We start from the raw sequence: 24,184 nt of genomic DNA, 5'->3' as shown, positions 1-24,184 counted from the left end.
CATTTTCCTGGGTACAAGCCCAAGCTTTTTGAGACTCACCGCAAGAAACACAACCACCTGTCCCTTCCCTCCTCCAAGCATTTCCCCTGCATTGCAGCTTCAAAAGAACCCATGGAAAGAAAAGTTCAGCCTTGTGCTGGCTCCATCAGTAGGTAATGAAAGGTAACATGGCTCCTTTTTTTTTTTTTGGCTGCACCCACGGCATGAGGAAGTTGCTGGGCTGGGGATGAAATCCATGCCACAGCAGTGACAATGCCAGATCTTTAACCCACCAAGCCACCAGGGAATTCTGGTCATGCGGCTCTTTAATGAAAGACTGGCTCAGGAATTCTGATTTTTAAATTCTTAAACTTCTGTTAATGCCTGATCTGTTGGGGTTTTATTACATCAGTCTCCCTCATCTTAAAGAGCCCCTCAATAGTTTGGGCCCCAATAACTGGAAATATGTGATATTGATGCCCTAGTTATGATGGTGATTCTGCAAAACAGTCAAAACAAATGGCAGCCCTGATGAATTACATGCTTATTATGCATTATTATCTCATGCAGGCCTATTGTGAATTGTAAGTCTTAGTTTATTGATCCTATTTCTGTAATTAATAGCCATATATAACACTTTATAATAGTCACAGTAATTGAAAGTTATAAAATTGAATTCCTTCAAATATAACCTATAATTTTGACTTTCTGCTAAGTCATCAGACACTTTTCACAGTTAATTTCAAATGAATGGTTTTCTTCGTTTGCATTTCTGGAGGGTTGTCTGTAGAGTCAATTGTAAAATGCTATTCTCCCAACAACACATATGATAGGGATGGAGTAAGATAGTTACACAGGTAGTGGTAGAAGTCCCAATAAGGGAAGATAGATAGAGGGGGAAGCCTAGGGAGCTTTGAGAGATCACTGTGGGTTGGGGGGGCCATCAGAACGAGGCAGCCTTGCTTGACTAGTGGAGGTACGAGACATGTCTCAGGTCATTGGATAGGGGATGGGGTGAGGCCTGCATTCAGGTTTAGATTAAGGGCAGGAGTTTCAGTACCACCCTTCTGTTGATTTGAATAAGCACCATGACAGTCCTAATTTGACCTTACAGGGTCAACTACTGGATACAAAGGAGGAGCTACTACTCAAAAAAGAGGACGAGGTGGTCTTTTCCCACTTCCCACTTCCCTTAGATGATAAAAATGTAGCCCACCTAATCCTCAGGGCAGGGCCTCTTTGCCTGCCTGCTTGCATCTCTCACAAGTGTCTTATCTAATAAGTGTCTTATCTTGCCTATCACTTTGTCCCTCACTGAATTAATTCTGCGCTGAGACACAAAGACCCTGAACCTCAGTAAGTCCAGGCACTGGGTGAGTGATTCTAATTTAAAAACTATGGGTTCAAGTCCCAATCTGGGTTCTGGCTAGGTTCAAGTCATAGTGTTGTCAGTTTCACATGCATTATAGAATTGGCCTCACCAGCATCTTCAGAAAGCCTGAGAGGAAAGCCCTTGGTGGCTGCTCCATCATGACATTCAAGAACCTCAGCCCTCTGACCCCAACCACTGTTCCCATCTCGCTTTCACAGATACCCACCCACCAACCACAATGAGCTACACTGCTCAGAAGTCAGTCCTAAATGCACTATAAACATTCACACCTCTATTCCTTTGCTCCAGCCGTTCCCTCACCCAAAATATACTTTCTTCTCTTTCTTTTCCCTATGCAATCAAGGCCTAGTTCAAGCATCTCATTTTCTTTTTGTTGTCTTTTTAGGGCTGCACCCTCGGCATAAGGAAGTTCCCAGGCTAGGGGTCCAATTGGAGCTGTAGCTGCCCACCTATACCACAGGAACAGCAACATCAGATCTGAGCCTCATCTGCGACCTACACCACTGCTCACCACAACGCCAGATCCTTAACCCACTGAGCTAGGCCAGGGATCGAACCCGTGTCCTCATGGAAGCTAGTGGGGTTTGCTAATCGCTGAGCCACGATGGGAACAACAAGCATCTCATTTTCTTTTCTTTCTTTTCTTTTTCTTTCTTTCTTTCTTTCTTTCTTTCTTTCTTTCTTTCTTTCTTTCTTTCTTTCTTTCTTTCCTTTTTTTTTTGGTCTTTTTGCCTTTTCTAGGGCCGCTCTCGCTCTCGTGGCACATGGAGATTCCCAGGCTAGGGGTCTAATCGGAGCTGTAGCTGCCAGCCTACACCAGAGCCACAGCAATGAGGGATTTGAGCCTCGTCTGGAACCTACACCACAGCTTACGGCAATGCCAGATCCTTAACCCACTAAGCAAGGCCAGGGATCGAACCCACAACCTTATGGTTCCTAGTCGGATTCGTTAACTCCTGCACCACGACAGGAACTCCGCATCTCATTTTCTATTAAGGTTTCTCCACCCCCCTCTCATCCAGGGAAAAATGTTGTCTCCTATGTCCGCAGAGTTCCCCAGACAATGAGCTATTACCTACTCATCTTTCTCACTAGCCCATGAGTTCTGAAAGAATAGACCACGCAGTATTTCTTTAGTATAGTCTGCATCCTTGTTGAATAAATAAGTTGGATTTGACCCCTTAGAAAATGGGGAGACATCCAAGACACAAGTCCTTTTAAAGTCCCCAGGTGACTCTAACACCATGGTTCTCAAAACTGAGAAACAGTATTGAGTGTACAAGCTTGAGTCATTTGAACACCTTGTTAAGATGAAGATCCTGATCCAGCAGGTCTGGGCAGAGCCTGAGATTCTGCACATTGAACAAGCTTTCTGAGGTGATGCTTGGTTGCTGGTCCAGGATGGCACTCTGAGTAACCAGGGTCTAGAGTCCAGAGTAGGAATTTTAAGGTGTGGATCAAATACATCAACATCATCTGGGAGCATGAAGGAGAGGCTTATTCAAGATGTACATTCCAAGGAGTTCCCGCTGTGACTCAGCAGGTTTAGACCCTGACACTGTCTCTCTGAGGATCTGGGTTCAATCCCTGGCCTCGAGCAGAGAGCTAAGGACCTGGCATTGCTACAAGCCAAGGCATAGGATATGGTGTTGCAGGGGCTGCTGCAGCTCTGATTCATCCCTAGCCTGGACACTACATGTGCTGCTGGTACGGCCATAAAAAGAAAAAAAAAGTACATTCCAGAACTCTATCCTTTCCCTATTGAATTAGATTCTCTGAGAAAGTGGGATTCACAAGCACATATTTTAATGAAGCTTCTCAGGTAATCTAGAATAAAGTTGGAGGAAGTTCTGTCATTAACTGATAGAACCTCCTAATCCCAAGGGGCAGAGGGGCAGAGGGACAGAGGGGCAGCAGCTGTGGAGCTGGAGAGCACCCCCTCTGGCAAATGAGGGTCCTTCACACCATGCCTCCCTTTTCCTCCTGGTTATCCACCAGGCTGGCACAGGGGCAGAAACTAACAACTGGGGGCTTAGCTTCTTTTACATCCCTCCTCCCTACCCATGCTGACAAAAGGACCCTGATTAGTCTGCACTGGACCTGTTTAATGGCTAATTACATTTAAGATATTTTTAAAGTATTATTTTATTTTATTTATTTATTTATTTATTTTTGTCTTTTTGCCTCTTCTAGGGCCGCTCCCGTGGCATATGGAGGTTCCCAGGCTAGGGGTCCAAACGGAGCTGTAGCCGCCAGCCTATACCAGAGCCACAGCAACGCAGGATCTGAGCTGAGTCTGCAACCTACACCACAGCTCACGGCCACGCCGGATCCTTAACCCACTGAGCAAGGCCAGGGACCGAACCCGCCACCTCATGGTTCCTAGTCGGATTTGTTAACCACTGTGCCACGATGGGAACTCCTTTAAAGTATTATTTTACATAACAACATGTGGGCACAGAGGCACACAACCATCCACATATCACAAGCCTGTGCTACATATTTCAGGCTGTGCTTCTCAAATTTTACCATGCCTTTAGAATCACTTGAGAGCCTGTAAGAACACAGATGACTGGGCTCTTCTCCAGAGTTTCTGAATCGGTAGGATTTCTAAAAAGTTTTCAATTATTTTTTCTTTTCTTTTTTTTCTTTTTAGGGCCGCATCCCAGGCATTTGGAAATTCTCAGGCTAGTGGTTGAATCAGCTGCCAGCCTGTACAGAACCATGACTTGTCTGCAACCTACACTACAGCTCATGGAAGCACCGGATCCTTAACCCACTGAACAAGGTCAGGGATTGAACCCTCATCTTCTTGGATACTAGTCAGTTTCTTAATCCACTGAGCCACAATGGGAGCTCCACAAGTTCTCAAGTGATGTTAGGGTATATGGAGAGGGAAAGAATTGCAAATGGAAACTACAGAAAAAAATTTTAGCATGTTTGTTTATTTTATGGTATGAGTGAAACAATTTTAGAATTATTTTGGATATATTACACGATTGAGCAAATGGGTAAGTGTGTGTGTGTCTGTATATTTGGGGTAGATATGTTATTGGGTGCTGGGTTTTCACTATAGAGGAAGGGTCATAAAATTACAGAATGAGGGTGGGCAAGGAAAAAATCCCATGGGGATATATTGCAGTTAGATGTGGAGGTACTTGAGTAAACTCGTGATTTTTTTTTTTTTTCGTCTTTTTGCCATTTCTTGGGCCGCTCTCGCGGCATATGGAGGTTCCCGGGCTAGGGGTCGAATCGGAGCTGTAGCTGCCAGCCTACGCCAGAACCACAGCAACGCAGGATCCGAGCCGCATCTGCAACCTTCACCACAGCCCACGGCAACGCCGAAACCTTGACCCACTGAGCAAGGGCAGGGATCGAACCCGCAACCTCATGGTTCCTAGTCGGATTCGTTAACCACTGCGCCACGACGGGAACTCCTAAAATCGTGATTTTAAAAATAAGTATGTAAGCATGCTTATGTGCACATGTATATTATGTATGTATGAGTACTTATGTATATTTCTGTTTGCATGTGTAAATATATGTATGTTTTTCCTGTTTTTTTCTTAGGGGTCCAAAAAAAAAAGCCACCTTAGTAGCCAGGACCACATCTAGTGCCCAGGCCTTCTTAATCTCTAATTCCATTCCCCGCCAGAATGAATCAGGGCTTGTCACAGAAAGGGCAGATTCTAGGCCTGGGAAAGGGTAGGTAACAGATGATCTTAGAACATCTTATTATGACAGCAAGTAAAAAAGAAGAAGAAGGAGAAGATGGGAAGAAGGAGGAGGAGGATGGGGAGAGGTGGAGGAGGAAAAGGGGGAGGGGAAGGGGAGGGGTGAAGGAGGAGGAGGAGGAGGAGAAGGGGAAGTGGAAGCAGACGCAGAAGAAGTCGAAGAGAAAAAGGAGAAGATGGAAACTGGTCACGAGAACACGGAGCCAGATTAAAGTGGTTCCCACTGGTCAAATCTGACACCGTTAAAGCACCAAAATAGGTAAGTAGAGGATGGAGTTAGAAACCACTGGGAAAAAAGGAATGCATGAATCTCCACCAATAACAAATGAATAAGTAAATGAGAGAGGAGGGGACTTTTGCTCACAGAAGGTAGCTGAGAGCTGACTGTCAAACAAGGAGGAGTACTGGAGATGGAAAATCATTTTGAAGCCGTCATGATAAAGAGTAGGTCAGGAAAGAATCAATAGATGCTAAATCCATGGGGAATTTTGATGAGGCGTAGAATGTTTGCATGATTTTAAAGTATCTCCCCACAGATTGCTTATTAGTTGTGAGAGAGAGAGAGAAAGTGATTATACAGTAGCGAAATTAGGCAGCCCCTCAACCGGGTGATCAAAATTAACTCAGCAGTTAAGTGAGAGACAGACAGACTTCTGGGCCTCCAGACGTACTCCCCTGAGGACATATCTCACCCATCAGCTTTCTGTGCAAGAAAGCACCACCTCAATCTCATCACAGGGAAACATCAGATAAAATGAGAAACACCTTTTTTCAAAAGTGGGGACTGTATTCTTCAAACATGTCAATGTTATAAAAGGTAAAAAAAAAAAAAAAAAAAAAAAAAAGGGTGGAAATGTTTAAGATTAAAGAAAAAAGGAGATACGACATCTTAAACCCAGGTCGGATCCTGTACTGAAGAACAATGCTGTGAAGAGCATTACTGGGTCTATGGACAAAAGTGAGCTATCTGGCTACAGAAGGGGCTATCTCTCCTCTTGGAAATACATTCTAAAGGGAGAAGGGTGAGGAGCCATGGTGTATGTAAGGTAATCTGAAATGGTGCATGAAAAAAATTCTGTGCATATGAGAGGGTTTGCATGGTGCACAAATGATAAAGCAAATAGGACAAAATGTTAACAATTGGTCAACTGGTGGGTAAATGGTATATGGATGTTCTTTGTACTATTTTATTTTTGTATCTTTTGAAAAAGTTGAAAAAATCTCTAAATACAATTTTAATCATGCTTTTGAATAAAATTTAATGACAAATACGTTTGATAGTAAATTATGAGTTCAATTTGTGGAAAATAAAAATTTTAAATATATCTTAAAGGAAGCAAATTGACAATATAAATAGGTATCATTTCTGGTTTCTGGGTTTATGGATGATTTGATTCCATAGTACTGTTTATAGTGTTTCATATATTTCAAGGTTTCTACATTAAGCATGTATTGCTTTAATAATTAGAGAAAAATTATTTTCAGGAGGAAAATAAATATTCAGTAAATTTATGTATAGTGTTGCCAACTGCCATGTCATTGATTAATACTAGCAAAAACAAAACTAAACAAAAAACCTGAAACCATTGAAATGTCCAATGACAAGAAAGGTTATTGGGAAGGTTATGTAAACTATGATACTTCTAAAATATTATATAGTCATAAAAATTTACGTCTATCCAATGAATTTATGGACCAACCTAGTGTCCAGAAATAGAGCATTGGTTGAATTATAACATAGCTGCAAAACATAAAATGCACAGAATGTTTTCTGACACAGATTGCTCCAGGAGCAAAGGGCAGGCTTTTACCTCTTTGCTGTCTCGTACACTGTAAACACCCTACCTATACATATCTGCTGAAAGAATAAATGCTATTCCCTAGGTGTTGGAAGAGGGCAGGGATGATGGAATTACCAGGGGGTTTTATTGTCCCCATTATTTTTTTATGTATTTTCAAATATTATATCAAATTTAATAACATGAGATTTTTAATTTAAAAGGTTTAACATAGTATGTATGTATCAACTAACAGAAAAGATTGGAAAAATGTTCACAAAAGGAAGGTTATCTCTGCCATGGGCGGGGGTGTTACAGATGACTCTCGCTATTTATTTTCTTGATTACTAGTAATAGTTTTACAAAGAAGTTATTTTTGAAAAGCACTGGAATTATAAAGTAAATTATAAAAATAAGATAAAAGGTGCTTGTACGTGATAAGTATGCAACAAATGGTAAGAAAAAAAAAAAGTTATATGATGACAAAAGCCTGATCCAAAATTATATATACACAGTACAATAGTTAACTAGTTGGGAAAAATGTCTGTCTTTGGGTTGAAGGCAGTGCTCTAAAGTAATATAGTAATTGTGTCTGGATGTTGTATTACTTTAAAATAGGGAGGCTGGGTGGGAGATAAAATATATTTCTATAAGCTTAAATTTTGAACTACATTCATTCATTGAGTTTTCCTTCATTGAGTTGGATTAAGGGGACCGCCAATGAAGCACATAAGACCGTTTTCAATATACCCAGAAGGGTGGTCACCCTTCATTGCTCAGATAATTGCACCAGACAGCACCTTGCTAGGCATGAAAATATATTTCTAGGAAGGAGTTGTCAGTCAAAGAGCAGAATTAAAGGAAGCAAGAGGTATTCACTGTTTTCCCTAGAAAGTTATTGTCTGGGAAATGAAAGGGGCCCTTGACAATTTATACACACACACACACACACACACAGAGGAAAAGCCATAGGCTATTTCTGCAGCATACATGAGAAACTGGTAACAGGGGTTGCTTCTAGGGGCTGGGTGACTACGGGATAGGTTAGGAGCAAAACTTGGTTTTCTCTGTATACATTTTTATGTCCAACTTTTAAAAATGATGTGCACACAGTAAATTTTCAAAGATAAACATTTATTAAAAACAATGCTTTAAAAAAAAATCAGGGGGGAGTTCCCGTCGTGGCGCAGTGGTTAACGAATCCAACTAGGAACCATGAGGTTGCGGGTTCGGTCCCTGCCCTTGCTCAGTGGGTTAACGATCCGGCATTGCCGTGAGCTGTGGTGTAGGTTGCAGACGCGGCTCGGATCCCACGTTGCTGTGGCTCTGGTGTAGGCCGGTGGCTACAGCTCCGATTCAACCCCTAGCCTGGGAACCTCCATATGCCGCGGGAGCGGCCCAAGAAATAGCAACAACAACAAAAAGACAAAAGACAAAAAAAAAAAAAAAAATCAGGGGGTGCTGTTTGCTGCTGTGGCTCAGCAGGTTAAGAACCTGACATTGTCTCCGTGAGGATGTGGGTTCCTTCCCTGGCCTTGCTCAGTGGGTTAAGGATCTGATGTTGCTGCAAGCTGTGGGGAAAATCACAGATTTGGCTTGGATCTGATGTGGCTGTGGCTGTGGCTGTGGCCTCAGTTGCAGCTTCAGTTCAACCCCTAGTCTGGGAACTTTCAAATGCCACAGGTGCAGCCGTAAAAAAAAAAAAAAAAAAAAAAAAAGGGGGGTCTCATGGGCATTGAAACTATGAAAACTAAATTAGAGAAAAGCAAAACTTGTTTTCTTATGTAAATATTCTTGACCTTAGAATGGTTAGTTTCCATCCCCAAATGACTTGAAAGTGATTAACAAGACTTGCCAACACCTGTCTGTCCCTCCAACAGATCTATGCTTACCCTCCTCTCCTATTGTCCTTGGTTATAGACAGAAGGTGCCTGACTCACCGCCACTGGGGATTACTTTTGTTTCTCAGCTGGCAGGAAGAGATCTGGGCTAGCCCTTTGCACTGGTTCTTCATGGATCCTCTGTGCCCAGTCCCAGGCAGTAGGCTGGAATGAGGGGGCCCATTACCGCCCATGAACACTGGAAAGTAAAAGCCAAACTCAAGGGGCTGAACCCACAATCTTCACCTCAGGAGCATCATGCTAACATCATGTTACCCCATAAAGTGACGTGTTCTTAGGAGGCAGAGACAATCTACCTGATTTCACATCTCAAACCCATGCAGTGACTTGAGAACCCACCTCTCTTCAGCACATGCTTGAGAGTATGGGCTCTCCTGAAATGTTATAGCTTTATATTTACATCCACATGGCTCCCTATGACTAAAGGTGTATCCAAGCACCCAGCTTCCCAAGTCAGAACCACAGGGGCCAGGTCTGCTTTCCTTTTTGCTTTCTACTGACTTCTCAATTTTACTTTAGAAATATCTCTCCAATTTTGCCCGCTCATTTTCTCCACCTCTGCTGACAACGGCATACAGTCAGACCCACATCATCTATTGCTACCCCTCCAAGCTAGTCTCCTGCTGCTGCTACTTCTATTGTTTCACACTAGGCCTGCTTTCAAATGCATAAGTCTGACAATTTCAGTCCGCTAGACATCACCACTTCTTTCAGCTCCTGCTTCCACAGACCCCAGCTCCTTGTGTGGCACAGATATACAAGGTCCTATGTACTCTCTTTTCAGTCTTCTTTCGGTTTCCTTCCTGCCACCACATAATGGTATTCCTACCTATCTGAGTCCTCATCGACACTGTAAGTGTTTATTTACCTGCACACACCCTCCCATGAGCTCCTGCAAGATACCACACAGGGACACATCATGCCTCTTTTGAGCCCCAGCACTTAGCCCTGTAGGAGGCGCCCCACCTGCATGTGGGAGAAGGAAGGAAAACGGACCTTCTGAATGATGTAATAGAACCCTTGGTGATTTGAATGTGCACAAGAACTTCCTGGGGATCTTGTCAAGATTCAGATTCAGTAGGTCTGAGAGTCTGCATTTCTTACCAGTTCTGCTGCTGGCCTGGGGCACACTGAATAGAAAGGACTTAGAGAACAGTGATAATTTTTCAGATGGAAGAGAGTATGGACACAATTATTCCTATAGGAATCTTGAATTTTTGAGTGAACTTTTGATTTCAAAAGAGATAAAAAGTAAAATATTGTATCATGATATAATCTTTATATATGTTATATAAAGATATATATCAATAATAAAGGGGCAAAATATAAGTAATTTGCTCTTAAATTCTCAATATCAATATTCCTTTTTTTTATTAGAGTTGATTTACAACGTTGTGTTAGTTTCAGGTGTACAGCAAAGTGATTCAGTAATACATACATATATCTATATTTTTCATATTCTTTTCCATTATAGGTTATTACAAGATATTGAATATAGTTCCCTGTGCTATATGGAAGGTGTTGTCTATATATTTTATATATAGTACTTCTCAATATCAATATTCTAATTGTCAGCATGGAGTTAGATAGATTACAATCACCTGGTAGGCTTTTTTTTTTTTTTAATTGATGTTCCCAGGCTAGGGGTCAAATCAGAGCTGTAGCTGTCAGCCTACACCACAGCCACAGCCACGCCAGATCTCAACCAGATCTGTGACCTACATAGCAGCTTGCAGCAATGCCAGATCCTTATCCCATTGAGTGAGGCCAGGGATCAAACCCGCATTCTCATGGTTACTAGTTGGGTTCTTAACCCACTGAGCCACAACAGGAACTCCTACCTGGGAGACTTTTTTTTTTTTTTTTTGGTCTTTTTGTCTTTTTGTCTTTTGTTGTTGTTGTTGCTATTTCTTGGGCCGCTCCCGTGGCATATGGAGGTTCCCAGGCTAGGGGTTGAATTGGAGCTGTAGCCACCGGCCTACACCAGAGCCACAGCAACGCAGGATCCGAGCCGCGTCTGCAACCTACACCACAGCTCACGGCAACGCCGGATCGTTAACCCACTGAGCAAGGGCAGGGACCGAACCCGCAACCTCATGGTTCCTAGTCGGATTCGTTAACCACTGCGCCACGACGGAAACTCCTACCTGGGATACTTTTTAACCAGCATACATTTTCTCCCCACCTCTCCATCACCTGATTTGCTCCCTTAGAGGAATATGAAACCCTCTGTCAATCCTGTCCCATTACAAAAACTAGAGCCTTGGAGAACGCTTTTATTATTGATGAGAAGATGTTGTGGAGTTCCTGTCATAGCACAGCAGAAACAAATCATCTAGTAACCATGGGGTTTCGGGTTCTATCCCTGACCTCGCTCAGTGGGTTAAGGATCTGGTGTTGCCATGAACTGTGGTAGAGGCTGCAGGCACAGCTCAGATCCCATAATGGCTGTGGCATAGGCAGGCAGCTGTAGCTCCGATTAGACCCCTAGCCTGGGAATCTCCATATGCCAAGGGTACAACACTAAAAAGTTAAAAAAAAATATATATATATATATATGTAGTGTCACTCAGCTGTGCTGCGGAAGAAAAAATCTTCCAGCTATATAATAATGCAGATCCAAGAAATCTTTTGCCAAGAGGTTTCAGCCCACATGTTCTATTGTTTGTTCCCTCTGCCTGAAAACCTCTTTCTTTATTTCTGAACAAGTCCTGTTCTTTTTCTAGATCTTCAAAAGTGTCCCTTCATCACACCCCAAACTGTTCTTTCTTGGCACAAAAAAGCAACCAAGAAACAGCTATTTGTTCTTCTCTCCCCCTTGACTATGAGTTCCAAAAGGTAAGTCTGTTGTACCTGCCATCCCTAGTACTGAGCACAACCTGCTGAGGCTGGTACTCAAATGAATAAAGAGGGAACTATTCTTTCCCCATCTGATGAATCTTCCTCCTTCACATCTTATGCCCTGTCCACAATTAGTCAAATATAATTCCTAAGAGGGCTGACATTTAGCACAGGGCTAGGCTACTGGGTAAATGACAACTCATATGTCCTGGGGTTTGTTTGGTCCAACCTTGTTTCTCCCCAGTGTTAAAATTAAACAATATTTACCTCTTATAAAATGTGTCTAGGAAGCACAGTAACAAAATGAGCACCGGTGAAGGTAGCACCTGACTAGAACCAACAAGAATTAGAGCTTCAGCTGACTATAGAGCTATGAGGGTACTCTCTCTTTTTCTTTCCGGCCTCCCCCCAGCAGAGGTAACCATTCTTAGGAACTTGAGTTTGTTATACCTTTGTTTCTAACAGCCTACTTATGTCTCTCTAAACAGTAAGTTGTTTAGCATTGCTTACTTTTGAGCCTTGTAGAAATGATATTGTTCTGGTGTGATCTTCTATAGCTTGCTCTCTCTTTTTAAAATTCAACATTGTTCCTAAGAATCAACTATGTTGTTGTGTGTAGCTGTGCCTCATTACTTTTCATCACAATATACTACAGCATTATATGACTACATCACAATTTATTTTGGCAGTCCTTGTCAGTGGACCTTGGGGATGTTTCTGGTTTTTTGCTCTTAGAAGAAGTGCTGCCCCAAACATCCCTGTACTTGTCTATAGGAGCACCTATGAGTATTTAGGCTCCATAACAAGGAATAGACTTGGTTCAGGTGTAGTTTCAGGTTTATAAGATAATATAAAATTATCTTTTAAAGCAATGGTGCTAATTTAAATTCCCAGAAGCAGTGCCTGAATCCTTGATGATCCATATCCTCACCAACAACTTGTATTATTAGGATTCAGGAATTGCAACCTCAAGATGCAGCATTTCTGGCTAGATTTCAGCACTCCTAACTGGACAGGCCGTTTCCTCCTGGCCATCTGACAGGAGAGTTTGATCCGAGACTGTGCCCAAGAGATGGGCCCCTGGGCCTTACACCTTGTTGAATCCTGACTTTGGGACAGAACACCAGATTGAGATAAGAGACCCTGTCATGGATACACAGTCATCACAGAAGGCAATCAATCACAGAATGTGGGATCCAGAAGGACCCTAAGGTCAAACCCTTCACTCTACATTCAAGGAGACCAAGGCTCAGAAAGGTTAAATGACTTGACAAGTTCTCAGAGCTAATTAGTGCAAGAACCTGTCTCTGGGGCTCTCAATTCTTAGACTAGGGTTCTTTTTTTAAAAAATGTGTATGTTTGGTTTAGTAATTTAAAATGCTATAACACAATCTACTAAATTAAAAATGACTGTAAATATTCAAATAACCACCAATTTATTTTTAAAAGGTAGTTGTTTAAATGACTGATGAATTTGATAACTTCAGCTTCTTTCCTAATGAACAGAGGTAATATGGAATGTCAATAGGATAACTAGGGGAAAGGTGCAATTTCCACAATTATGGTTTTCAACAGGCAAATTTAACAGTATTAAAAGACACCAATCTCCTGGAGAAAATAATCTCCCATTTTCTGACTGATCATCCTCATCCTTGGAATATCCCCCTGGGCAAATAATAGGCATGGCCTTATATAAGAAAGATATTTTGGAAGGAAGGCAAAATTCAAATGCAATAAAATTTCAATCCATCCTTCTCTTCTGAGTACTCAAAATTAAGCTATCATAAGAGGCTGGGAAATGTTTGTGGACATTATGACAACATAGCCTCAGTAATCTGATGGTGTATAATCTCAGAAGCCTTTACATGCAAATGTAGAAAAACTCTAAAGTGAGACCGATTTGCACCTGAGGTACTTAGCGCTCTTGAGAGTGTTCACAACAAGCATAACTCTGTCCCCAGGCATCAAAGGCAGTAAAATTGCAACTGGGAAGGGGAGAAGGACAGCTTAATAGGAAAGGTGTTTGTGTGAAGGACAGTGGCTTCCAAAGACTGCAGGAGAAATTTTCATTCTGGAGCTGTTTACTTCAGGGACTCTCTCTTCTCCCCTCCCTTGCCCAAGTGCCTGCTCCTCTCTACCCTGAGAATCCCTTTGCTATTTGAAAATATCTTTTGTTTTAACAATGTCTGCAGGCTGGCAATAAAAGCTTTCCAAGAGGCATCCTCTTTTAATGTCAGGATAAAACTCAGGAGCTGTTTATTACTTTGGGGTGGGGGCGGGCTTGGAGGGAAAGAAAGGACATCTAGTAATTTTGCTAGGAATGCTGACTACACGGTATGGAGGTACTCCTGGTTCAGGTTTTCCTCCCAGCAGTCATTTTAATCAGCACTTCCCCTATTTAATGAGCTTGTAGTGCCATTACATAATCACCCAGCTCACTGGATTAATGATGAAAAGAGGAACTGATTTTTCCAGTTGCATCATTTGAAGTAAATGTTAACTTTCTTTCTGAGTCCTTAGTTAACCGCATTAGTGTGACAAATATGTCTTTGTCTAGCATAAGTAATTAGAATTTAATCACTTTAACTGCATCTTAATTACCCCAAATGAATTGAAAGGACATTTAATAGCAAAGATTAAATTGCCTTAATGAACGATTTTTGTGACTCCATCAATACTTGAATCGCGTTAGCCACTCCTCTCACGCACTTCACCTGCAGTGAGCACGGGGGTCACTAGGTGGCGCGCTTCGCTTGTTTATTTATTTAATTTCCTCCATTGATTTGTTTTAGAAGACATCAGGAAAGAAAGCGAAAAGCACATAGTTTATTATGTTCCTTTGATAACCTCTCTTTGGGACTATGAGATCATCACCAGATGCGAAACGAAAGCAGCGATTTCAGAAAGTGTCGATTCTGAGTACCCTGCGGCATTTGCAAAGGGAGATGAGAAACATGGATAACTGGAAGCCTCCCTTGCTTTGAGGGAAATTGTAAGTTTCCCTCTGGATGATTGCCAACATACATACAGAGTTTAAGTCAATTTATTATTTTTTAGTGCAGAGTCCTAAAACATGAGTAACAGGCAAGCTTGGAATAGCAAGACAGACACTGATGTGAAGCCAAGAAATGTAATTGCTGTGCAAGTGCAGATCAGAACACCAATGCCTGAAAGTATGGGAGGTTTGGGCCTTTGGGCCCTCCTCCAGGCATGGGTCCCAATGGACCAGTCCTACCCACAGAACACATTTAATGAGATGGGTCTTGCCTGTCAATAATTGTTTAAGTGAACAAATGGATAGAGAGACTTTGTTCCACATCTAGCTCTGTTACTGCCTCACATTCCCTCTGGCTGCTTCTTCAAAAGAGCAATAAAGAGTCTCTCTTATAAGTCTTGAGTAAAAAAGAAATAAGTTTCCACAAGCAACTCTCTTTGAGAATCCCAGAGGGAATTCTCCAATCTTAAGAACTTTACTATGCAGAAACTTTCTAGATTGATGTTTATGACAGTGTATCAGACATTTCTAAATTCTGGGTCCACTGACTTGGTGGACTTGAGCCTGTAATCGAGGCACTGGGTGAAGGGTAAGGGGGTTCTGGCCTTTGAGGTGAGAAAGCTGAGATCAGGGCCTCAGTGATTTCCAGCTGTGTTACCACAGTAAGTTCTTAAACCTCAGTGAACAGAGAAAGAAGGAAAATAATGGTAAGTACCTTATAAATTAAGGGCTCCCAAACTTTGCTGCACATTAAAATCACCTAAGAGCTTTTAAAAAAATTCCAATGCCCAGGTCATGCCCTATATCACTTACACCAGAAATTTTGAGGTTTTAGCCAGGAATACTTTTTTAAAAGGATCCCTAAATGATTCCAGTGCATAGAAAAATTTAGGAGCCACTGGCACAGTATTAAATGAGAACATCTATGTGCCTAGCATAGGACCCAATAAAATGTACACAATGGATACAAGCTCCTTCTTTATCAGTTGACTTTCTTATCACTTGCCAAGACAAATCTATGGGTTGTACTTTTGGGTCTGCTTCTGCTCAGCTATTATCAACTTGTTTCACATAAAGGAGAAGAAAATTTATAGAAGCTAATTTGTTCCAACTTTATGATCATGTAACATCTTTTGAAAGGAACGTAATGTGGGCGATTCTATATCAAGACCCTGTGATAAAACATAGAGTCATCTGATTGCATCAAAACAATCAGATTGTCCTGTATTTAGTCATTTAAGGCAATCCTAGCATTTCAGAAGAAGATTAAGCTTCATAGATATTCACACACTTGTGTTAAAATAAAAATCTGGGAAAATCAATTGACAGAAGACAGGATTGTGCACTAAATTCATTCACATTAGAAATCAGTTTTTCTCCTTTTACTGAGCTCTATGAGGCTGACATTTTCCATGTAGAAATAATGCGGCTTTCTTCTTCCCAAAGTGCTTATCCCTCTTATGTAAATAGAGGCATAATGAAAACAGCATTTAATGCATACGTGTTGAATTGTTTTATCCAGAATTATAGGAAATCTACCTCTAACTACCAGGACTTCAGTAAGACTCTTCTTCTCTTGTTACCCTAGCTTGGGGACCATTCAATTTTACCAAGAATGTGGAAACTCTTTTTTCACAGGGACTGAAATGAAACTAGTCGTTTCTCATCCAATCCTTCCAAGTTCCTTGGTTGACTTAAAATATTAAATTGGTGTTCATTCCAAAATATGGGGCTGACAAAGAGCACTGAGCACTGTTACTTGAAGGGCAAGGCTCCTAGCCACAAATTTTGAGGAGCAAGATACCTGAGAACCTCCTTTTTAATTACCCACCTTCATCAGACTCGAGGATTTTCTTTCATACAAGGAAATCAAGAATAAAATTTACCTATATACTCTGTGAGAAATTTTTCTTCTGAGAACTTTGGGTAACAGCATCTGTTTGATTAGCTGAATCTGCCAGGAATGTGGAAATGATGACATCAAAACAGCTCATGTAACAACCTCCTTAAAGACCTCGTAGATTAGAGATGACTATAGATTTTCCCCAGCACGGATCAAAGGGACTGAATTGAACGTTTTAGCTTAATGATCCAACCCCTGTCACACCCATAGGGACTTGAATTCCGATTGTATAAGCAGGTGTGCACATGCGCTCAGACGCACACAGAAAGCTGCTGAGGAGGGAGGAAAAAATCAACCACCTGATCAAGGAGGGTAGGTTTGACCTTTTCTACTACTTGATTGTGCAGTGTCTCACAGTTTCTCACAAACCTCTCCTTTCCTCACTACAGCTCTTCAACGCCGTCCTAGCCAGCTTCCAGGGGCAGAAGAAAAACCTAGGCAACACGCTGGCTGGGCCCTGTCCAGGGTCCTGACAGTGCTCGGGGCCTCCAGGCCTCTAGGCCTAAGAGTGCCGTTTCACCCACCCCACTAGAGAGCAAACAAAGACCTTCAAGCTCAGAGCCTCAGGGCAGCCTTCTAACTCCCATCAGTTAGCTGGAGGGGGAAACAGCAAAACAAAGGAACGCTAATACACCCTCCCATCACTATACCTCCAGCTCCAACCTCTGATTTCAGACTTCTCTACTATGACCCTGATAGTCTCAAAAAAAAAAAAAAAAAACATACCAGCAAAAGTATAATTTGGATACATATTCCAAATATGCTTCATGTTTGGAGAGGTTACAGTTGGAGTTTACTTTTTGTCTCATTAGCAGGGCGATACCCAGTCACTGTTTAGGGCCAAGATCGATCCACTAGGTATCTTTTTCTTCTTCCTCTACACTTTCTTCCTATCAAAACAGTTATCGTTTTGAAAATCACTAGGACATCTTTGTTTTAAAAACAAAGCCTCTCCTTTCCGCAGCGGGTTGAATCACCTACGCTTGCTTGAGTGCCTGGCCCCGTGGCCCGCAGGGGGCGCACGCAGCTGCTGCAGCACCACTCAACGCGCTACCGGGGGAAGGTGAGTCCGAAAGGAGAGCATCAGAGAGGTCAGGAGTTTAGCTCCACGCGGCGCGCTGAGCGCCCAAAGCTTAAAGAAAGACGCAGCCTTGGCTTTGAGTCCCTTTGCTGCTACAACACAATCGTGCTATTGTTGACATAGACCGTCCCCAGCGCCAGTTGCAAAACAGTATGGCAGGGCTGGGTCTCTAGGGACTGCTGCAGCCCAGGGACAGGAGAGTTGCTCTGCGCAGACCCGTTTGCCTTTCAGGCGCTTCTAAAGGTCTCAGGGCTACACTGGCTGACAGGAGAGCCAGCCGTCCTTGGAACAGGGAGTAGAGTTTATTGTCTCAGGCAGCCAAGCTCGATGCACTGACACTACGTCACCATACAATAACCGTCAGGCCTCCTCAAGCCCCAGCAGCAGGTCTCCTCCACTCCAAACGATCAGCCTCAGTCTGCACCACATGCACACTTAACCCCACAGGCTCTTTCTTCTCCTCCCTGTAGTTTGTGCTCCCCAGTGGGGACTGCAAGAGAGAACTATTGTCCCACAACCTCAAGGGGTCAGGGATGGGCTGTGAGAAAGCCCACACAGAGCCTTCTGGGAATTGTCCCTCAAAGAGAGACCAGTTCAGCTGGTGTGTGAGGGGTCCCTAGCCAACTCCTTGGGAACATGGTCACCATTAAGCCTGAGGTGGCGGTGGTGGGGGGGAGCTCTAGACTCCTAGGCCTCTGCCTGAAAACTGCTTAGCCTCCAGGTCTTGCTGGGAGAATACCACAAAGCTTTGGAGGTGGTGCTCTTCCTGGGCAGACAGACCCCCTCGCCCTGGGGCTGTGAGGGCGTCAAGTTAGGCCTCGCCCCACTGGCTCTTTGTCTGGGCTACAGATGGCTGGGAGCAGCTGCACTGTCCAAGGCCTGCAGGGCCAAAACTTGGGGGCGTGGGGCAGGGAAACCAGTCAGCTTGGCACCTTCTCCTCCTACTCTGGCCCAGGAACCCTTCAAGTTCCTATATCCCACATGCCCAGGCCTGGCTTTTCTCCTGGCCTTGTCCAGAGTCTTCAATGATTGGGGGAGTGGGGTTCCCAGGTCTCAGCATCACACTCCTTCTGGTGGCCCAGGAAAGCAAGGGGATAGTTGAAATGTCAGCCACTGGGATAAATATTAACAAAAAGCAAATGGACTTGTGCGGGGGCCAGTTATCAATCAACCAGGCTGCAAGGCCACTTATGGCAAACATGGCCCAGGTTGGCCCAGGCGAGACTTTCTCATGGTCACCTCCTGGACAGACTGTCACTGCCCCCCCTCTTTCACTCTGGCCCTTTCCTTCCAGGCCCAGGCTCTTCTCCAGCTAGCTCTGGAGCCAAGTCCTAGACATGAAAGAGGCGCAGTCCCAGGTGCTAGAGACCTGCCTGGCTCCCCAGCGCTGCCATCTGGAGGTTCTTTGCTTCCAGGTAGCACAGGTAGGAGTGGCCCAGCATCACCCCTGCCAGACGCCGCAGCCTGTTCAGTCTTCTGAGTCTTTGGTTCAGCACCAGCTGGTGGGCGTGCATAGCAGCCTCTTCCTGCACTGGCAGCTCCCTTGGTGTGGCTAGAGCCTCCTGGAATCTTTAATTGGAAACTAATCTCCTTGCATCTAAATAGACACCGACATCAGAGGCGGGGCACCATGCACCCACCTACCCACACAGCGGCAGCCCACCCTCCTCACCTGGGATGAGAACGCGGCGCAAGCCTGGTTGCTCTGCACTTTAATGGGGCAGCAGCAAGTATTACATTGAGGGAACGTATATTGATTTTTTTAAAGGTAGTTAATTTGGTGAGAATTTCCTTCTGTCTCCCGTCTTCCACCAGCCAATGTAATTTCGTAAAGAGAAAACATCTCTCCAAACATGCTGCCATATGAGGAAGGTTTTGACCCTCTACAACAGCCTGCTAGAACCTGGAGTACTGGGAGGGGTTGGAAGAAGCCATTCTCCCGCCACCCAGAGAAGGAACCGATCTCAAAGGTTCTGCCTCGCATGGGGTAGAAACTAGTTTGAGGGGTCTCTGAGTGCCACAGCAAGCAAAGCTGTAAATGGCACCTCGGTGAACGGGAGCTGGCGATGGGGAGGCGGCGGCAACGTTCCATAGCTGCAGCCAACATGCCCTGCAATCCATTTTAAGTCACCCGCAGTCAGGGCTTACCCGAGATCATTCGAAAGGTTCAGGAAACGGCCTCACTTTTTTTTTTTTTTTCTAAATGAAAATGTTAATGGGGCTGCTCGTTGTTGTTCAGAGACTTAAAAATAAGTCGCGATCCTTACTGCCTAATGGAATTGATCCAAACTGGCTCCGCACGCGCCCGCATCCCAGCCTGCCCCACCCCTTTAATGAAGTTAAAGAAAGGAAGATGGAAGAGGCGACGCTCCATCCGGGTTTTAGGCTTTGGCGCCAAACACATATCCCGGCATAGTCTCCAATTTTTCTTTTTTCTTTTTCTTTTTCTGATGAAAAGCCCACGTGCCTCCGTCCAAAGGCTGGGCATGATTCGCCACTGGCTGCTGGGTGCCAGGCAGCGGCCCCTTCAATAACCTCCGGATCGCTTAAGCCCAGGCTCGCATGCCGCCGAGTGCAGGTTGCAGTATTAGGGCTGCCCTCACGAGGAGGTCAGAGGGCGCTCTTATAGGGCAGGGCGCTAAGCAGGTTTCTAGGGCTCTGGGAGTCGTCTCTGAACCTAATTTGTCAGTCTGTCTTTCCAGGGGTTGATAGGCCTTGGGGAAGGAGCGTCATTGGAGCCCTGGGCCAGTGCCTTCACGGAGGGGGAGAGGGACTTCCTTGGGGTAGGGCTCTCCATTTGCACCTCTTCCTTGCATCCCCCTAGCCCTACTAACCCGCCTGTGTGAGCACTGCCTGGTAAAAAGTGTCCTGCAGCAGAACTCGAGGCTGGTGTGGGCTTGTGAAAAGGTGTCGACTACCTTGGGTGCTGGTAGAGGCGGAGCAGCCAGGGAGAGGTATAGTCGTTTCAGCCATCCTTTCTAGAGCTTCAGCTGTTTTCGGGTCTTAGTCAACCCTTAGGGTAGGGCACGATCTGGTGGCCGTGCACAGAGCTAGAGTGGAATTGCGGGAGCCCCAGAGGGTACACCGTTAACCTCTTCCTTTCCCCTGCTGTCTCCTTATCCCTGCTTCTCCTGGCTTCTAGGCGCAGGCTGCAAGAGTCCGCATGGAGACTTCGCTTGGAGCCATCAAGCTCGGGGCTGGGCTAGAAAACCTGGCGAGGAAGAGATTCAGCGAGTGCGGCGCTTGGGCAGGGAGGCCACAGGAACCCAGACCCCAGGAGTGGTTTGGGTCTTAGCGGGCTTGGAGTCGCAGGCTCGCAGGCACGCCGGCACCTGCCTCCCTCTGGTTTCTCATTGGCCAGCACGAGGTGGGGGAGGGGACCCTGGACTCTCGCTTTGATTTTAGACTGTGAAACGGCTCAGTGCCCCCGGCTCTGAGCGGATTGACTGTCTCTCGTTCTCTAGGGACGAATTAATGGAGAACGATCAGTTAATTAACAAACCCTCATTCCGGCTTTTACCTTTCTCTTTGCCAGGACTCAGTCTAGGGCGCCGAGTTGAGATTGGGTTGGGGCTGGGGCGAGGGTGGGGGGTGGACGACAGTGGCGGGAAGGCGGCTGCATGTATTCAGGAGTCAATCAACTCAGCTCGGATATCATCAAACCGAGTACACCTGGGTTGCCCTTGGCTCTACCTTTCCGCTTGTCCTCCACTCTAGGGAGTCGCCGAATCTGCTTAAAATCCCCAGTGTGATTCAGGCTGGGCTCATTTGTCCCCTCCGTCAGTCGGCGGGCCAGAACCTTTCCAGTACCTTAGTCTGGGAGCTTCCCAGTACCAGAGAGGCTGGGGGAGCTGAGCGCTGTGTCTATGCAGCGCCGCCGTTACCTTCCCGCCCAACTCGGAAATGTCAGGGCCTCGGAGTTTGGGGCACTGGAGACTTCGGTTCGCAGACTTTTTTCTTTCCCCACACTCTACCCCCTGCATGGGGATTCAGACAAGAATTCATGCAGAGAAATAAAACAAGATGCGACGTGCTAGGCGAGTCGGTAGCGAAGGCGGTCCCTGGGCTCAGCTGGAAGTTCCCTTGTTGCTTCGCCGCCCTCACCTGGACCTTGACACGGTCCGCCTCGCTCTCTACAGCGGGTCACAAACGCAGAGTGTGTTCTAACCCTTACAAAGCGTCCGCTCCATACACCCACAGCCGCGCGGCTTTGGAATATTTTGCTGGAACTCCCAGAGTACCCACCGCCAGCTCCTCCAACTCTAACCCGGCGCCGCTAAAGTGACCCCGGGAGGGGGTGGCGGTCACTGCAGCGAGTTCAGCCAAATATTTGCGGGCAGCTCCTGCGCGCTTCAACCCAGCGCCCGGTTATTTGCCAGGAATACTGATTAGTAGCACCTATGCACATTTCCACGCAAGCATCGCCTCCCTCTCCCCAAACCTGGAGTGCTCAACCCAGAAGGGATACACAGACCGTGACTAGCCAGGTGCGGGGATTTCTCGCCTGTCGTGAGAGAGCTTCCTGCGCTATCTCCAGCACAAATGCGCCCCCAGAATCAGACACGTAGTGCCACTCAGCTCCTGGACCCTTCTACACCCCAATGCACTGAAATCTGGAAGAAGATGTCTGCTCCCAGAAGCCATGCTCTGGCTCTTCCAGCCCCAGGGACCCCCTCTCGGGGAGTGAAGCATGCACAGATCTCTCTCTTTCCCTGCCTCCTTAGGTGCCTTCAGCTTCCCCAATACCTTATCCCCCCATGTGCCCAGCTCCTTGGCCAGCTCACCTGCTAAGCGGAGCGCAGACATGCGCTGGAACTCCGGCTCCTGCAGCCACTTCCACATTCTCCGAAAGGTCTCACGGCCAGACTTGAGTTTGCTCCAGGGTTTGGGGTTGCGCAGCAGGTCTGAGAGGGTCCCTTGGGAGCGGCAGAGCACCCTCTGCGCGAAGATGGCCTGTGGGATGCTGTAGCGCTTGAGCTCGGTGGTGATACGCTGCGCCACCTCTTTGGTATTGATCTCTTCCATTTGCCCTGAATTACTTCCATTGCTGACCTGCGCACCGGTTACCGAAGGGTTGGGCTCCCGGGCGGTGCCCAAGAGTTGCCCGTGGCCCTGGGCGTTCAGGTGGGCGTGGGGGTGGTGTGGAGGAAGGCCGTTGATGGGAACCATGCCGGCCGAGGTGGGCGTGAGGTGCTGCTCCCCGTGACGGCCGAGCATGGCCGGGTGGTGGGCTTCGAAGCCGTTGGGGGTGAGCATCTTGTCGGTGGGCATGGCGGCGCCTGGGTGGGCATAGTGCGGGAGCCCTTGCTGGGAGTTGTGGATGCCACCCAGACCAGACCCAGAGAGGGGCGAGAGGCTCTGACCCATGCCGGCCACGTCCTTGTGGTAGGGGGTATAGAGGTTATTCATGGAGGCCAGCCCGCGCTCGTCCCGCATGAGCGTGAAGCTACCGCTCACGTTGCCTGCCAGGCGCTGGTGGTGGTGCGGGTGGTGGTGATGATGGTGATGGTGGTGATGGTGGGGGAACTTGTCCGAGACGGTGGAGATGGGCGGCAGCGGCTGCAGAGGGGTTAAGGTGGTGTAGGTGGTGGGCATGCTCATACCTGGGGGAGTCTCGCAGGCCATGGTCATGGTGGGGTGCAGGGGGCCGGCCAGGCTGTGCTCGGGGGCCCGATGGTGGTGGTGGTAATCGCCGCTGCCGCCGCCGCCGTCCAGCAAGGACGCCATGCCCATGGAGCGTGGGTGCGCGGGGGGCAGGTGGCTGCCACGGTGCGCCACAGAGCTTCGCGCGTGGGGGCTACCGCCCAGCAAGTCGGCTGGGGCAGGCACCGGCTCATGGCTCACCCCGTGCAGCTCCCCGATCGCCTCCATGGTCAGCTGCGCGTTCATCGTGATCCCGGCGAGCGGGCTGCGGACACAACATCGATGAGGCCGGGCAGAGGCGGCGAAGGGGCACGCAGTCCGGTCTTCACATCGGCTGCTAGCGACTGTTGCCTTCCTTCTTTCCTCTCACTGTGGGGCTGTTTCCCTCTCAGTGAGTCTCGCCGTCCCTCTTGCCCCCACCTTCCCCTCTGCGTCCTCCGCGGTTTTTTTTATTTTTTTAAAAAAATATTAATTTCCAAAAAGGATCCGCGCAGTTGGGCGAGCTCAGTGCCCCCAGCCCACCCGCCCCGGCCCCCTCTCACCCCTCTCCTTCTTAGAATTGTGAAGCCCCCGGCTCCCCTGACGCAGCCCGCGCGCCTTCCGCGGCTGCTGCCTGCCCGCACCGCTGGCCAGCTCCAGCCATGGCTCGGTTACTGTTGCAGACTCTGTGGCCGCTGTTCCGCCGCCGCCGCCGCCGCCGCCGCCACAGCCGCCGCGGCCCGCCCTCCCGCCAGCTGGGCGCAGCGCGCAGGCGCACGGATCGGCCCCGCCCCCTCAGTCCCAGAGCCAACAACCGGTGACGTCCCCTAACAAATGAAGTTGGGCGGGGGGGGGGGCCTTACCAGAGGTGCCCAGCCGGGGGCGGAGGGAGCGACGCGCACGTGCGAGTGCCTAACGTAGAGCGCGACCTGGGACTGCCACCGCAACCCCGGGAAA

At 46.6% G+C, this 24,184-nt stretch overlaps 1 protein-coding gene across 3 annotated transcripts in view; it reads right to left on the bottom strand.

Moving 5' to 3' along the window:
- ONECUT1 (one cut homeobox 1) overlaps nt 1–23,917 on the bottom strand; it is a 38,751-nt gene extending 14,834 nt beyond the window's left edge. For 2 of the 3 annotated variants that reach the window (XM_001928991.6, XM_021095149.2), the window contains exon 1: nt 22,390–23,917. In XM_001928991.6, coding sequence (XP_001929026.1) covers nt 22,390–23,494 — 1,105 coding nt within the window. In that variant the 5' untranslated portion in view covers nt 23,495–23,917. The remainder of the gene's footprint in view (nt 1–22,389) is intronic. The other variant, XM_085016970.1, reaches the window with a different exon arrangement.
- Nucleotides 23,918–24,184: the final 267 nt, after the last annotated feature.

The sequence above is a fragment of the Sus scrofa genome, chromosome 1 (genome assembly GCF_054392235.1).
Source record: "Sus scrofa isolate SSC_HxYL_T2T_F1_AM1 chromosome 1, Sscrofa_HxYL_maternal_Yorkshire_Landrace_v2.0, whole genome shotgun sequence".
Lineage (NCBI taxonomy): Eukaryota > Metazoa > Chordata > Mammalia > Artiodactyla > Suidae > Sus > Sus scrofa.
This window is presented reverse-complemented; position numbering and strand designations above follow the sequence as displayed.